Source organism: Eurypyga helias, unplaced genomic scaffold, assembly GCF_000690775.1.
Source record: "Eurypyga helias isolate BGI_N326 unplaced genomic scaffold, ASM69077v1 scaffold42192, whole genome shotgun sequence".
Classification (NCBI taxonomy): Eukaryota; Metazoa; Chordata; class Aves; order Eurypygiformes; family Eurypygidae; genus Eurypyga; species Eurypyga helias.
The window spans coordinates 716-16473 of NW_010237330.1; the positions used below are offsets into that span (position 1 = coordinate 716).

The following is a 15758-nucleotide window of genomic DNA, read 5'->3' on the forward strand; positions in this document are numbered from 1 at the left end:
GTGGAAATACATCGTAAAAAGTTGCATGTAGGAAGGTTTGTTAATATGACGTCGTTAAGCAGTTTCTTTAAAACTACAGTAGTAAGATCAGGGATGTTTTCTCTAGTAGATGTAGTTACCTGAGTAGAGTTACCTTGCTGTGTGAGGGCTCCTTAATCCAGGTTGGTGTTCCTGCCTTCTTAGCTGAAAGCCACTTTGTAGAAAGAGACCACATAGAACACGTGCAGTGTTGGCACCATGAAGTCACAGAAATAGCTGTGGTTTTTTAGGGGTGGTTGCTGTTTTTAATACCTAATAAGCATTTTGTCCTTCTCCTTCAGCTCAACCCAAATGTAAGTGTATTTCAGAGGAAGTTTGTGAATGAAGTGAAGAAGTGTGAAGAAATGGAAAGAATACTTGGTGAGCTGCTTTATCACGTCTGTCCTCTGGCATAATTACAGTTTATATTGCTGGAGTGGAACTACAGTGGAGGTTTCAGCTACAGGTTTTCATTAATCTTCCCAGTCTTGTATGATCTAAATGCTGTAGAATCTTATAAAACTTCCGTATATATGGCAAAGTGCAAATACATAACACTCGTATGTAGAGTCATTATGTAGATTTTTGGAGGCGGAGATGACTTGACTGTAGCACGGAATCGGGTCAGAACATACGACTGTATTCCTTGATTTGCGCTGGTATATGCTGCATCAGTTTTGAGTGTATCACAGAATCGTTTAGGTTGGAGGAACCTCTTGAGATCACCTCATCAGCCCTCAGCTCAAGCAGGGGCAGCTAGAGCAGGTTGTCTGGGAATGCATCCAGTGGGATTTTGAACAAGGAGATTCATGGCTTCCCTGGGCAACCTGTTCCAGTGCTCTACCACTGAACATGGTTCTTGGGTTTGGGAGCTGTAAAATGGACTTACCTTACGACGTGTATTTGCTAGATATAGGTTGGGGTGGTTTTAAGCTCCGAGAATTGTTGCTGATAAATAATTGAGACCATTTCAGTGTTGACTGCTTAAAATTCTCCTAGGAAAATGGCAGCTTTACTCTGGATGTTTACTCTTGACTGTCAGATAAGCCCCGTTTGTCACACTGTATAACCAATACTGTTAAACTTCCAAGCACCCTGAAAAATAGCTCAAGTTATTAATAATTGTATTCACATGGTGGTTAATGAATAGAGAAGGGCATGTAGACAATTACAACCAGGATGCGGATTCTTCAGTGTATCCCGAGGAAAAGTCACCGTTGAAGGAGCCTTTTATTGGGATTTCTCATCAGAGGCATGTGCTGGTCATGCCAAACCACCCCAGCAGCTGTTTTGGCAATCTCCCTGCCCAGCGTGAGTTGTGTTTGTGGTCAAGGTTGCTTGAGCTGTCTTGTCTGAACTCTTAATTCCAGCCACGGGTCAATGAGCAGAAGGTCAGTTTCTGGCAGATGATGTGATTGGTAGAAAGTGATATCTTGCAGCAACAAAGAGATACTCTGAAATGTTAAAAGCTTCTTAAAAAGTACTTGTGGTTGGAAAACTTCAGTCAGAAGACTCTCTAGATAATTTAATTCTGCAAACTTCCAGGACAGAGTGCTCTGGGTGTTTTATTCCTCGCACTCCAGGAGCCCCTTTTTCCTCTCCCTGGAGGGACCAGTCTTCGCCCCCTCCTTGCACTCTGTATGAAGACTCCAGTGTGTGTTGTTGCTAAAATCAGTGGATAAATAGGTAGGGCCTGGCGTTGCCGTGTGAGCAGCACCACCAGTAGCAGCTGCAGGTCAACTGCCCGGCATTCGGGGAAGTGTAAGGCAATGCAGTTTCCTCTCTGAATTGTGTTTGTCTTCTCACTCCAGGGTATTTAGTACAAGAAATTAAAAAAGCGGATATCCCACTTCCTGAAGGAGATGCTGCTCCTCCTGCCCCCTTGCTGAAACACATTTTAGAAATCCAGGTAACTTTCCCACACAACCGATACCGAAAGTGGAGCCCTGGATCTTGGAACTTTATTTCAAACTTCATTACTTGCTATCTTCTTACGGGATAGGGGTGTGGCAGGGAGAGCAGAAGTCTTTTGCTTTCGTTTTTGTCCTTTTTTTCTTGCTACCAGTGTTGCTTCAGACTGCCGGTGAGGATTCGATATGCACACGCCATTCCCGCGTAAGGGCCAAAGCGAACCCCTGGGTCTGCACTCATCTCTCTTATTCTGATGGGTTGTTACATTACCCTGATCCGGGCACGTTGTTAGCCCTCGATGGAGTCCTTCAGCCTCATCTATTGCTTTGGGACTTACATAAGATGCTTTTTGTGCATCCAGAATTTCCAGAGTGTGGGAGTTTTCTGCGCCCCAGGCGCTTTGCTGGTCCCAGCGTGGGTTGTGTAGCAAAACCTGGTGCTGTTTTCTCTGAATGCTTTTTCTGGTATTGTGTTAGAGCTAGAAGCTTGTACAGTGCAGCCTGATTTTGAGTGACACTCTGGTTTGCTATAATTCTGTTAATAGAAAAGCTAAGAGTCTTGCACCCTGTACTATGCAAAGTTCTAATTCCAAGTCTGCGTTACTTAGCCCAGACACAAATTAGGGTCAGAGCAGCAGATTTAACAGAAGCCAGGGGAGGATCAAGTGTGCTCAGTACACAGCAACCTTTGGCAGACTGAGGAATAAAACCTAGGGAGCCTCAGTTAATTAAGAATTTGAGAAGGTCCTATTATTGTGGTGAATTAACATGTGTTTAAAATTCATCCTCCCCCGATATCCCAAACAGTATAACTGATTCTATGTCATTTTCTTCCTCTGCCTTAGGAACAGTTGCAGAAACTGGAGACAGAATTGAGGGAAGTAACTAAAAACAAAGAAAAGCTGAGGAAAAACCTGCTTGAGCTGACAGAGTACACGTGCATGTTAGAGGTCACGCAAAGGTTTGTCAGGAGAACAGCTGAGGTACTGCTTGTGTTGTTTGAGGAGGATTGTGTGGGGTGGCTGGTGCACACTGTTAGTGGTTCTGGTTAAGTGTGTGACTCGGTGTCGGGCCTTCCGGTGCTGTAGACTGTGCTCAGTGCCTAGAGAACCTGGCTGGCAGCCTCTGGTGGTGCTGGGCTGTGCTCGTACCCACGGCAGAGGACAGCCCCGGACTTAGGAGCTTTGAGACTTCTCTGTTATTTGAATGTTACTGCTAATACCGACTGAGGATGGAGGAATATTTGTGTTGTTTTGCTGTGGAAACTGTGCTAAGAAATGTACCGTGTAGCCTTTGCGACACTGACTATAACTGCAGAGTGGTGTGCTTCGGATCCCCAGATCTCTGTTGTCTGAACTGAACACAGGGGAGGGTTTTATCTTTTCATTGAAATAATTCACTTAATTAGCTTTTCTTATTTAGAATAATAAACGTATAAAATACTACTTTCTGAAAGTTATGAATTGCCCTTCTTTTGTTTGGTAGTATGAACCCCATTTACACACAAATTACGAAGAATTTCCCTCGGTGGAAAACGAGCCGCTGGTGGATTACAACTGCATGCACAGGCTGGGTGCCAAGCTGGGGTAGGTATGGTTCAGGCTGTCAGTGTGTGCTCTTTCAAAACTGCTCCGTGAGCTGCTCTAAATCACGGGCTGTCTTCTCAGAAGATGGGGTGGAGTGTGACTGTAGCGGTTTCGGATGTGCCCAACTCTTTTAGACAAGTTTAGGAGTCTGACCCAAATGTACCTGTAACAGAATTGAAGTGTTTGAGAAGTAGGACAGCACCAAAAAAACTGTCACAAAACTTGCATGAAACAAAGTACGTGTGTTACGGAAAATCTCTAAATCAGCGCATCCTCCTGCTGTTCAGACTGTGTCTTTTGAGGGTAAACGCAGTGTTTTAATCACCTGGCAGTGTCGGCTGTAAATGCAACATGACTAATGGTACTGCCTACTTCCCTTTAAATGATGTATGGATGCTGCTCTCTCCCACACCATTATGAGAGAGTGTCTTACCAAGAAAACATGAAGAACCTTACTGTCACAGAAAGATACGACTCAAATACAGCTTCAGTTGTGTGCTCGGGCCTATGGTCTGATTGTTTTCCACACAGAAATTGTGTCTGTATTTCCTATACCAGGTACTTCCTGTTGAGGTGATGCTTTCTTCTTTGGAGGTGGCAAATGTTACATTACTGTGACTGTGTGATCCTGAGGGATGATGTACTTTGAGTTTTTAGTTTTTTCTTGTGGATTTTAGCTTCTTTTTTTTCTTTTTCCATAGATTCATATCTGGGTTAGTTCACAGAGCAAAAGTTGAAGCATTTGAAAAAATGCTGTGGAGAGTCTGTAAAGGATACACTATTCTTACGTACGCTGAGTTGGATGAATGCCTGGAAGATCCCGATACAGTGAGTGAACGTCGTAACTATCAGTTTATTTTGTTTGTGTTTTTCATAGGACTTGGAGGAATTGCTGCTCAGGTCTGCAGTGAATGTGGAGGTTTTCCCAGCGCCCTTGGCGGGAAAACTGTTTTAAACTATTAGAACTCGTAGGACCTGAAAATTAGAAGCCTTGATGCCACCGTAACTCTAGGAGTAGCAATTAATTTATCATGGCTCAGCTTGATGAGTGCAGAACTTAATTGTGGAGTAGTAGTGACTTTATGATTCGCCGCCTTGATCAAAATACGTGGCATAAATGGCTGTTTGGATATTTATTAACCGGGTCTGTATAGTGCGTTACCGTGTGACAGGCATTTCATTTCTTCATCCCGGAGCTGAAGAAGAGAGTTTGGAGTACAGTTGGCTTTCTACAACGTTATTTTCTCTGAACATAAAAAATACACTTTCTGTAAGTCAGCAATTATGGCTGCCTAACCCATCCCTTGTGAATTTTGCTTCTATTCTGATTTGTAGCATTTTAAGTTTTTGAGACTTTTTGTGGTTATATTTTACTGTCTCAGAATTCTTAGTATCTCTTTTATTTTCCCCTGAGAACTTTTTCTGGTTTTCTCCAATATACAAAAGAAGAGAAATATTGGCACACTTGAATTTTATTTTCTGAACCTCATGAAAATGGTGGAAGGTTAATGCTACTAACACAGCTTTTTCTAATTACTCAGATTTGCTGTTTTGCTCTATAATTACATCACAGCAGAGTTGTTGGTTAAAACCAAACTTCATCAACTTAACTTTTTTGGCTTTTTTTTAGGGTGAAACCACAAAATGGTTTGGTTTTTTAGTGTCCTATTGGGGTGAACAAATTGGCCAGAAAGTTAAGAAGATTTGTGACTGGTAAGAAGTAAAACTAATATGTGTAATTTCTTTATGCCTGGGTTATTTTCTTGTTAGTTTTCCCCCTTCTCCCCTTCCTTACAGGTTGATGTTTAGGCAGGGTTTTTGAAGTTAAATTTGTACAACCCCTTGTTGCATCTAGCTTTGTAATTATGTGATATGCAGATAAATGTGGGAGTCCCTGTCTCTGCAGTCCTGAAGTCCAGGCAAAAGTACTGCCTCTCAGTTGACTCTGCTCCGGGGTTATTAAACGGGGTGTTCCAAATGTGAGTAGGGTGTGGGGTTGGGGGATTTGGTTTGGTTCTGTATGGTTATTTAACTCAAACTTCTGTTTTTCTGCAGCTATCACTGTCACGTGTATCCCTATCCAAACACCACGGAGGAGCGCAAGGCTGTTGTAGAAGGACTCAACATTCGCATTCTGGATCTTCACAATGTGAGTGAATAACAGTGTTCCCTTTAGCGATTGCACTGTGGGAAATGATTTGGCGAGTCACGGCGTTACATAAATGAATGCGTTTCTAAACGGTTTGGATCTGAATGTGGCTGTGTCCTGTCCCTGGTCTCGTCTTGCACGTATCCGTTGAACCTTGGGGCACTTGGCGCTGCCTGCTGCCGTGAGTGGTGGTTACTGTGCCCTCCTACAAACGTGGCCCAGCAGTGGGCAACGCTAGGTGTTCTTACTGTCATTACATACCCACCGGCGTGTTATCGGCGAAATTCCTTTTTTCTTCCTTTCACAAAGGTGCTGCACAAAACTGAGGATTACTTACGCCAAGTCTTGTGTAAAGCCTCAGAGTCCATCTATACGTGGGTTATCCAGGTGAAGAAGATGAAAGCCATCTATCATGCACTCAACCTCTGCAGTTTTGATGTCACAAATAAATGTTTAATTGCTGAGGTTTGGTGTCCAGTGGCTGATCTGCAAAACCTACGCTATGCCTTGGAGGAAGGTTCAGTAAGTCAGCCGAAAGCTCACTGATGTTAAAACTTGTCTAGTACTAACTATACCGATAAGGGAAGAAAAGAACTATTTAAAATAGGCTTAAAAGTAGGCACAGGCAGGCCTGGGTCTCTGTGAAGTCATACCTGACAATTTCTTTATAGGCAGAGCCTTTATTTAGTGTTGTGGGTTTTTTTTGGTCTTGAATAACTTGTGTGTTGGACCCAAGTCTGACTGGACTCACAAGGCTATTTGCAGTCAAGTAGAGGGTGCTAATCCCTTTGTCTTAGTTGTGCTGAGTGCAGCTCTGTCATCTTGTCTTGGAAGGGAGAACTTTTAGTAACAAATCTTTCTTTTGTAATGCTGACTGGTGAGAGTCGTCTGATATTCCGCATAAAGTAAGGGTTGGAACACTGTACACAATCAGTGTTCTTAGAGGAACAGATTAATGTAGCTTTTTGTAAGAGGACCCAAAGGGATAAATGTTAAACTTGAGGCTCAATTTGGGGATGTTTCAGGATCAGTGGAAGTGCTGGAAATGTGTAAAGGAAATGTTTTCACTTCTGTGAGATGAAGCATCGACGCGGTTTTTATACAAATGTCTCTTCTTTCTCTTCACAATTAGAGGAAGAGTGGAGCTACGATTTCTTCGTTCATGAATACCATCCCAACAACACAACCTCCTCCAACTTTGATACGTACCAATAAATTCACCTCAGGGTTCCAAAACATTGTTGACGCTTATGGAGTTGGAAACTATGGGGAAGTGAACCCAGGTTGGTCCTCGTGAAGTCTGAGCTGTGCTGTCGTTGCTGCTTGCCCGTTACGTGTTTAAGTGTCGCGCTGAATTGGACACGGGCAAGGGCAAAGTGGTGACAACCGTCCTGCCTGTTAGTAGCTGCTTTAAAATTTCAGTACCTCATCAGAAGTGCAAATGGTGCTCCAAGCAGTAAGATAGGGTTTGATTTTGCTGGGCTATTTAGCATTAAGAATGCTGATAATAGTTGTATAATTTTTCTTGATAAGTTTTACCTTGGATAAGATAAGCTGTTTAGGGGAAAAAGGAAAACTTCAGTAATGGCGGCTGATCTTGGTGAAGCGTGGAGCTCACCCCTTGAAAAAATCCAGCTTGTTGTGCAGTGAGTTGAATGTCCTTGTGTGTTTTTACAGCTACGCTGTCTGTCTCGTGCCGTACAGCAGAACGTACGTCATAGTACAGAGCCAAAGTAGCCATGGAGGAAGAACTGCATGTTTGGTCTCTCTTTCCTGGGCTCGTGTTATCCTCAGAAGTGTCATTTGATGCTGAGCTGCGGAGTCGTTACGAGGGGACACGCAGTCAGCAAGCTTTAAACAGGTTTATAGTGTGGAGGGAAGGTCTGTCAGTAGGGTGTGAACAGCTGAAAGAAAACTTGAAGCTGAAAATTGTGCGAGGGGTTAAAGTAGTTGAATTGCTTAGGTGTAATTGAGATAGCAACACGGCCCGTGGTGTGGCGTGCCTCAGGTCTGTGACGTTTCGTTACAGCTCTCTACACCATCATCACTTTTCCCTTCCTGTTTGCGGTTATGTTTGGAGACTTTGGGCATGGTCTGCTAATGTTCATATTTGCACTCCTGACAATACTGTATGAAAACCACCCTACGTTACGAAGATCACAGGATGAGGTAAAAGGAGTTACATATAAGTTACTCTCCATCCCACCAGATAACTTAAATACTTACTCTGTTTCTGAAAACTACTATTTATTGCACATGTCGTAGACTAGGGTTTTTCCTTTGATTCAGGATTTATGCAGAGACTTTAAACGCAGTTTCTTTCACAAGTTTAGGTTTCTTGATACGCATTAATGACCGTTCCCAAGACTTTAGTTTTTAGAAGTCTTTGTCCAAAAGCGTGTTTCTCTTAGAAATGTCTAGATAACAATCGTTCACACTGTGGATGATGTTCTGTTTTTTCCTTTTCTCCAATACTTACAGATAATGAAAATGTTGTTTGAAGGCCGATACGTTATTCTGTTAATGGGTCTGTTTTCTGTATACACTGGATTGATTTACAATGACTGTTTTTCAAAGTCGTTGAATATATTTGGTTCTGGGTGGAATGTTTCAGCAATGTTTGAACAGAAGGTTTGGCGGTGAGTAGCTGCCTGTTTGCTGTACTATTAAAACAAAAATGTACTTCCTGCAGTGGTTTAACCCTTTTGCTCACCCACTTTAACCATCCTTTTATTAAGAGTAGTAAGTGAACGCAGTGAAATCTAGCAGGACCTAATTGTTGAGGTAGCGAGTGCTGGTGCGCTGAGGGCTGGGTGATACGTCTACGCCGAAAATAAAAAAGGCAGTAGTAGTGGTTTAAAAAAAATAATCTAAAAGCTTGTTATCCTAAATTGGAAAATCCACAGACAGTGCAGTGTCTTCCAAACCCACTATTAGAATTTGGTTGTATTTAATTCCGTTGATCTATCAGGTTAATCTCCGATTTATCAGCGCTGCTTTACTGGATTTACATGTCCTGAGGCACCCGGAATGTTTTCCGGAGCATTCTCATTTGATACAGATGACAATTGCTCTTCTCCTGCAACAGTATTCAGACTCTAAACCTCCTTCTGTGTGTGGTGGTCTTTCTTTGAGCTCTCACAGGGTGTTCTGAGGAATGGCTGGTGATTCAGGAGTATGGTAAAATCCTAACAGAAAGGGGGGCTTTGGCTTGTTGTGTGTTGTTCTCCTTATTCATAAAAAGCGCGCTGCCTCCTGCGTTGTGGTTTGTCAATGCGAATGCTTTTACTTCGTCTCCAATTGCTATAGTTCCCAGGAGAGCTTTCTGTCGGATTTTGAGAGGAATAGAAAACGGGGGTGGTTTTAGAGAAATTTCTCTGAGGTCATGCCTGTGGCATGGACAGCCAAGCAGCGTTAGTGTCTACGGTGAAGAAATAAATGAATTTCCCAGCAACCATTAGTGTCTGCACAGCTTTTCTTGATAGTAAAAAAAAAAAATAGGCTATGGGAATTGTCAAACCTACTTTTTCTCCAAGTGGGGTAACCTCGTTATTTTGAGGTGCCGTGGCCCTTTAGCATTTAAATGTTCTCAGCTTGTACCTCGTTTTGCCTCAAAAACAGGAAGTGGCTTAGTAGAGTCAAAGCCACTGGCTGGTTACAATGGGAACAGCTTGTGAGTGCTGTTAATTAAAACACCAGTGAGGTTAGAGTGGAAACATCCAAATGCAAAAGGGGAAGAAAGATACCAATTATTTTTTTGATGCTTGTTAGTGAATTGTATGTACAAACAAATTGTGAGCTTGTAAAATGAGGAATTAGAGGAATGAGGAGTAAAATCCAGAATCTTTCCCATCAAAGGCAGTTAGTGCGAATTAAGCCCAGATTTTGAGTTTCTAGGTTATTTTGTTGTTGCTAGCCAGGCCCTTGTGCTTAGATACCCTTTGATTCTTCTTTAGAAGTCTGCCAGGGATGAGCTAGTCATACGAAGGAAAGCAGGAGCAGCTTCCTGCAGAACTGAAGCGTATGTTGTCACTGTGTTTAAACAGTATCAGATCTGATTGTGTTTTTCTTTCTCTGCAGTCTCGAGGATCTGAAGTCTAATCAGTTTTTAACACTGGATCCAAATGTTACTGGTGTATACAATGGAGCTTATCCCTTTGGAATTGATCCGGTTGGTTTTATTCTTTTAAATTGTCCATTTGTGATAAGTCATTTGTAAATTAGATTTTGGAATTGTATTAGGAAGATAAATGTTACTATGGGGAAAAAAACAATCTGCTTGCACTCTCCCTTCAAAAAGAGTCAAAGAAAGATTTAACTATTTTCACAAAACTCGAATTTCAGTTGTGATCCCCATTTGAGGTAGAATTCTGGTCTCCAGTAGAGAAAGGATGCTGTTTTATTCCTCTTGTTAGACTGTTCTTTAATGCTGGTTTGTCTTCTTTTCAGATATGGAGTTTGGCAAGCAATCGCCTCAGTTTTCTAAATTCTTTCAAAATGAAAATGTCTGTGATTTTTGGAGTGACTCACATGACGTTTGGAGTTGTGTTGGGGGTGTTTAACCACTTGTGAGTATAAGAAGCTAAGAGAATATTAACACAGTTTTTGTCAAGTCTTGAATTACAACAGTTAATCTGTTAAGAGAAACTAGAAGAATTTTTAAAAAACAGAATAATCGTAATTGTGAGAACTGTTCTTAAAAGAAGACAGTTGTCCTTCACATAAATGAGATGATGGATCAAAATTATGCAAAACAGCCTGCAGACATCAGTTCATACAAGATTTTATTTTGCTTGTTGTTGTTAAATAGAGGTTTGTGCCTCTCTTTCAATGGAAATCAAGACCATACCTGATTAAAATTCACTGAAAATGAAGAAATTGGTTCCGGATTGTAACTTCGGTCTTGCTGTTTAGAAGTGCTGGGTGCTGTTCTGTTGTATTGAAATCGTGTTTGGGCCACGTATTTATCTCAATTGTTCTTGGCTAAACTTCTTTTCTATTTCGTTCCCCACTTTTATCTTTCAGGCATTTTAAGAAGAAGTATAATATTTATTTGGTTTTTCTTCCTGAACTTCTCTTCATGCTGTGCATCTTTGGCTACCTTGTGTTCATGATCTTCTTCAAATGGTTAGCATATTCTGCAGAGGACTCCACGTCTGCTCCTAGTATCCTGATTCAGTTTATTAACATGTTCCTCTTTCCTGGTGGTGAAACAGAGCTCTTCTACACCGGGCAGGTTAGTAGCCTTCTTACAAGCTTCCAAAGATCCCATGTTCCCTGTGCAGGTAGCACTTTGCCAGTTGTGGAAGGCTGAGTGTTCCCCTACGAGGGGGAATGTATCAGACTCGGGGGAAATTGAATAAACATTATGATTAAATAACATACTTTAATTGGTTGTAAGATTTTATGTAGTGACTTGGGAAAATAAACTGTGTCTAGAACAAAACCTCCCAGGTTAAAATTAAGGCCAGAGAACAGTGTCTCATGCTTGGGAGTTTTCTGTGTGCTGCAGTAATGTTGTTAAACTGACTCTCAGTCATGCCTTAGTCCAGAACCCAGTCCTGAAGATGCTGGACGGTTGCAGCCCGACTTAAGGGCTTGATTAAGTAAACAGCCTGGCTGCACGATGGACGTGGAGTGCACGCCCACTGAAATCAGTAGCGTCCTTCTCATGCTCAAACAGGCCTTTAAACGGGAGGCTTTTGCTGTTTTCATCTTGTGATCTAATCTCATGTTCTCTTTCTCCCCCAAACAGGTTGCCCTGCAGAGGTTTTTACTTAGCGTTGCTTTTCTCTCTGTTCCTGTAATGCTTTTTGGTAAACCACTTTATTTGTATTGGTTGCACAGTGGAGGCCGAGGCATCAGAATGTATCGGGTGAGTACTGAGAGGCGCGCGTTCCTTCAGTATAGAAGAATTCAGCTGGTGTTGGGTTGGATGTAATGTCCTTACTGAATATTCCTGAGTAACACATAGCAGTGCTTTGTTCTTCTAGTTCTCTTTCTGCCTTTGCCTACAACCGCATCTAATAAGTTTTCAAAATGCCACTGGCAGCCCAGATAACGAAGCACGATACGTTCCCGTTTTGCAGAGTGGCTACAAGCTCATTCGAAAGGAAAGTGAAGAGGAACTTTCTCTGCTGAGGTCTCATGACGTGGAAGAAGGAAGCAGTCATTTAGACGGTGGGCACAGAGAGGGGGACGGAGAGGAGGTAATACTCGTTCTTCATCTATGGGTTTATGTCCTGAAGTGCACATTGTAAGTGGAAAATCAAGATGATAACTTCCAGTGTGCAGGTGTTCAAGAAAATCAGCTGAACCTTTACAAAGACCTTGGTGCCTGACTATTTCCTTACCTTTATTTGTCGCTATCTTATCGTTACTTGTTGGTATATTCAGAGTGCTGCAGTAAACCACAGTCTGTCTGCACTGGAGGACAGGAAGTGCTTTATTGGCAGCTACAGACTTTGCATCTGGGACTGTGGTTTTTATGGAATTGAAGAGTGGGATAAACATCCTGGGTTTTGTATGGCTTTATGGATTCTTAAAGTTAAGCCAAGAGGACAACTGCCCAGTTTCCTGTTCGTTAATCTTGGCTTTTCATCCAGACAAAAGTCTCTTTATGTCTGCAGATCACGCCTCGTGATGAGGATTATTGCTGATGGAGGTTGGGAGATTTAGGTGCATTCCTAGTCCCCAGCTACTGCTGCTGTTTCGTTTAGCCAAATTTTTAAAGGTCTAGAAATTCCTGTGTATAGAAAACACAAGAATTGTTTGCTTAAATAAAATGTGTCAGTTCCGTGCAAAGTAAGTGTTGAAACTTGCAGTAGTAGTAGTTCTGGAACTCTTTGCTAGCAAACAAGTACGTATGGTTAGAGTTTACAGTAGTAACGTAGTTATTTTTTTTATCACTGGCATTACCAATAATTAATCCTGGCTTTAAAGCTGCAAAACTTGACACTGTAAACTTACGACATAATAGAATGGGAATTAGAACCATAACTCCTTTTACTACTTCAAGTGTTCAAGAATTAGATCATGTTCCTTGTGGAAAACATACATTGTATTAGTTTTTGTCTGTTAACAAAGTAATTGGGGAAACTATATAATATTTTTTTAATGTTGTCTCTGTAGTAAGGATCTTAAATACAGCAGTTCTTTTTTTACTTGGTATGAAATCAATGTGTTTGGAGTGGAATTTAATGGAATAAAATGGAATGGAGGTTTTTTCCGTGTACGTTAAGATTTGCAGATGAATATTTTTGTTCTCTGTACTATGCTGTTTAAATAGATACAAATGTAGTTTTATATTTTAGTTCAATTTTGCAGATGTTTTTATGAACCAAGCAATTCATACCATTGAATACTGTCTGGGATGTATTTCTAATACAGCTTCGTACCTGAGACTCTGGGCATTAAGTCTTGCTCACGCACGTAAGTAGGAGGATTTCTTTGGTTGGTTGGGTTTTCTTCATCTCTGGTTAGAGGGGGCTGCCCTGTTGAAGTGGTGCTACTATGAAATTGTCTTTTTCTTAATTAACAAGAATTTCCAGTTTAATCATAATCTATGGAAAACCCCAATCTAAAATGGGAGTTTTACAGTTCCTCTGTTCAGCACGAGAGCACAGGTCAGGGTGGCTTACGGGGCCAATGTATCGACCTTAATAATGACAACTTCTTCTTTTATCAGAGTTATCAGAAGTTCTGTGGCAAATGGTGATGAGAGTGGGTCTGCGTGTGGATACGACGTACGGTGTCCTCCTGCTCGTCCCTGTTCTCGCCTTTTTTGCTGTGCTAACAGTTTTTATTCTTTTGGTAATGGAGGGGCTTTCTGCTTTTCTCCACGCTATACGACTGCACTGGTAAGTTCAGTTTTTGTTTATACCGCTTTAGCGTATGCTGGCTTGTTTAAGAGGAATTTTTGTGTCAAAATATCAGGTGCCTTTTTAGAAAGAGAAGTGTAAATTCAACAGCCTCAAGCTACTGTAATAGTAGATGTATTTAATTTAATAGATGTATTTAATAAAGAAATGGCCTGTTAGTTGAATGTAATTGCTCTTCTGGAATATTTTCAGTAAATTCAAATATTATGTTGGCTTATGATGCATATTAACTTTACCACATTCAGAGTTGATTTTGGCGCAAACTCTGAGTACACTTGATTTAGTGTGTTGCGGCTTTTCATCCTGTGGAACATGGGTAATGTGGATGAGTGTTTCATTTCAGTCTGATTATATCCCTGAATAGCTTCAGTCTCTTTTGGTTCGACAGAACATTCATATCAGCGTGCAAAACTTTTGCTAAAGTGGGGCTGCCAACACCTTTTAATCTTTTCTTAGTCTTGCTCTCACGAGCTCTGCTCTGCGCGTTGAGTGGGTTCAGAGAATATTTAGCTTGAAAGCAGGTGAAATTTACAGTATAAGGGAAGGCAGACACGTAGAATATAAACAAGTGAGGCAGAGCTACCTGCATTATTGTCCTCGTGATATGGTGTGTTTGCAAAACAGTTAACTGCAATTGACTCCAAACCAAATTAGTAAGGAGTGAGAAATGAGCCATTATGGCTTTACACAATGTCAGGGTGTTTGAGTCTCTTGAAAAACGTTGAATTTGCCTGGGTCTGTGAGAGAAGGTGAAATAGCCGCACAGAAATCTTAAGTGGCAGGATTAGGATTGCTTTTGCTCAGTCTGTTGTCTTGCACTGTTCTGTCTCTTCATAGTCAGTCGTTTTGGATTAATACACAGATCTTGTTGTCTCGTTTCAGGGTGGAATTTCAGAACAAATTCTACTCTGGTGGAGGATACAAGTTTACGCCTTTCTCTTTTAAGCACATTTCTTTACATTTTAATAAAGATGATATGGCATAGTTTGGTTGCTGTCAGCAGAAATATTTGGAATTGTCTGCAAATAATCATGTACTGGATCTCACCTGTGAATGGTTTCCTGTAGGACAAAGCGTATTTCACTGATTGCCTTATAATGCAGCCAAATAATTCTGTAATAAATACCTCCCGTAGAAATACTCACCAGATCTGGCGCATCCTGTAAAGTATTATACATACCAAATGTACATTTTTCTTGATAAACTAATGTTGTAAATTTAGTTTTATTCTTTAAAAAAGAAAAGTTGTTACTGCTTGTCCTAAAACGAGTGTAGGGGGTGTGTTTTTGTTGTTGAGGCTGTTTATTTTCTGGAGTGGTTACTTTCAAGTTATCTGGAAGATTTTTCATATTAAACTCTCCTTACTAATCACATACTTCAGCAAGCTACCCTCTCATGCACTTTGGGAGCAATTCAGCAATGCAAGAGAAGCAATATGTTTTCAGTATCTAGTCCAGAAGGCTTACGAAATGTAAGTTTATACACAGCAATGCAACGTGCTCTTTTTTGGCCATATTTAACAGAGTTCTGAGTTCTACCCAGAGTTAGTATTTAATCTTGCAGAAGCTGCGGTCACAGTTAATGCTGCGGAAGGAGGCAGGAGTAGGAGTGGAGACTGGAAGTATTAGCCCCGGTGTTTCCATGGGGTGAGGAGCTTTCTGCTACGTGCAGAGCGTGTTGTGTGCAGCCCAGCACTTGTGCTGAGCTCGATGGGGGACAGCCTCAGAAAAGGTTTTGCACAGGCTCCGTGAGGACTCAAATAAAAGTCAAAAAACTCCAAAAACCTGCCTACCAGCAGTTTTTATCCCGGGTTATGTTTTTACAGTGTGGCAACTTGCAGAGTTTCTACTCCTAGGAGTAAGTTTTGTATGGGATGTGAAGAATTGCCCTCCGGCTGTGTTTGTGTTGGGCTGCAAGGACATACATACGGTGTTTCTTACTGGGTGTTGAACCAAAGTTTACACCGAAGAGGTGGAAAGGGGTGGTTTTGTATTTTTTTGTATCCGTGTGAAAACGGGGATATTGACGTGATTAACAGCTGTGCCGTAAGAACAGCCCAGGTTACGTTTTGCACTTGTTTTCGTACTGACTCCGAATAAAACCTGCTTTGTGCTGTTTCGAGCGGGCCCCTGTGTGTGTAGGCAGCCCCTCCCCGCCTGAGGCGCGCTGCCCGCGCGGGGGGCGGCTGGCGCTGAGGCGAACGGGGCGCTGAGGC

General features: G+C 41.7%; 1 protein-coding gene across 1 annotated transcript; it reads left to right on the plus strand.

Moving 5' to 3' along the window:
• The first annotated feature begins 326 nt into the window (after window positions 1-326).
• Window positions 327-14775, plus strand: ATP6V0A2 (ATPase, H+ transporting, lysosomal V0 subunit a2). The gene is made up of 19 exons (XM_010147422.1): window positions 327-399; window positions 1830-1927; window positions 2774-2911; window positions 3414-3514; window positions 4216-4342; window positions 5145-5227; window positions 5570-5663; window positions 5973-6185; window positions 6796-6946; window positions 7693-7832; window positions 8145-8302; window positions 9744-9834; window positions 10113-10231; window positions 10689-10899; window positions 11419-11538; window positions 11753-11872; window positions 12977-13094; window positions 13351-13522; window positions 14426-14775. The coding sequence occupies exons 1-19, from the start codon at window positions 384-386 to the stop codon at window positions 14526-14528; spliced, it is 2373 nt and encodes a 790-aa protein (XP_010145724.1). The 5' UTR covers window positions 327-383; the 3' UTR covers window positions 14529-14775.
• Window positions 14776-15758: the final 983 nt, after the last annotated feature.

Coding starts and splice junctions, on each gene's coding strand:
- ATP6V0A2 (XM_010147422.1), top strand. Junction 2,912..3,413: donor TTGTCAGGAGAACAGCTGAG/GTACTGCTTGTG, acceptor TTTGTTTGGTAG/TATGAACCCCATTTACACAC. Junction 11,873..12,976: donor GAGAGGGGGACGGAGAGGAG/GTAATACTCGTT, acceptor TTTATATTTTAG/TTCAATTTTGCAGATGTTTT.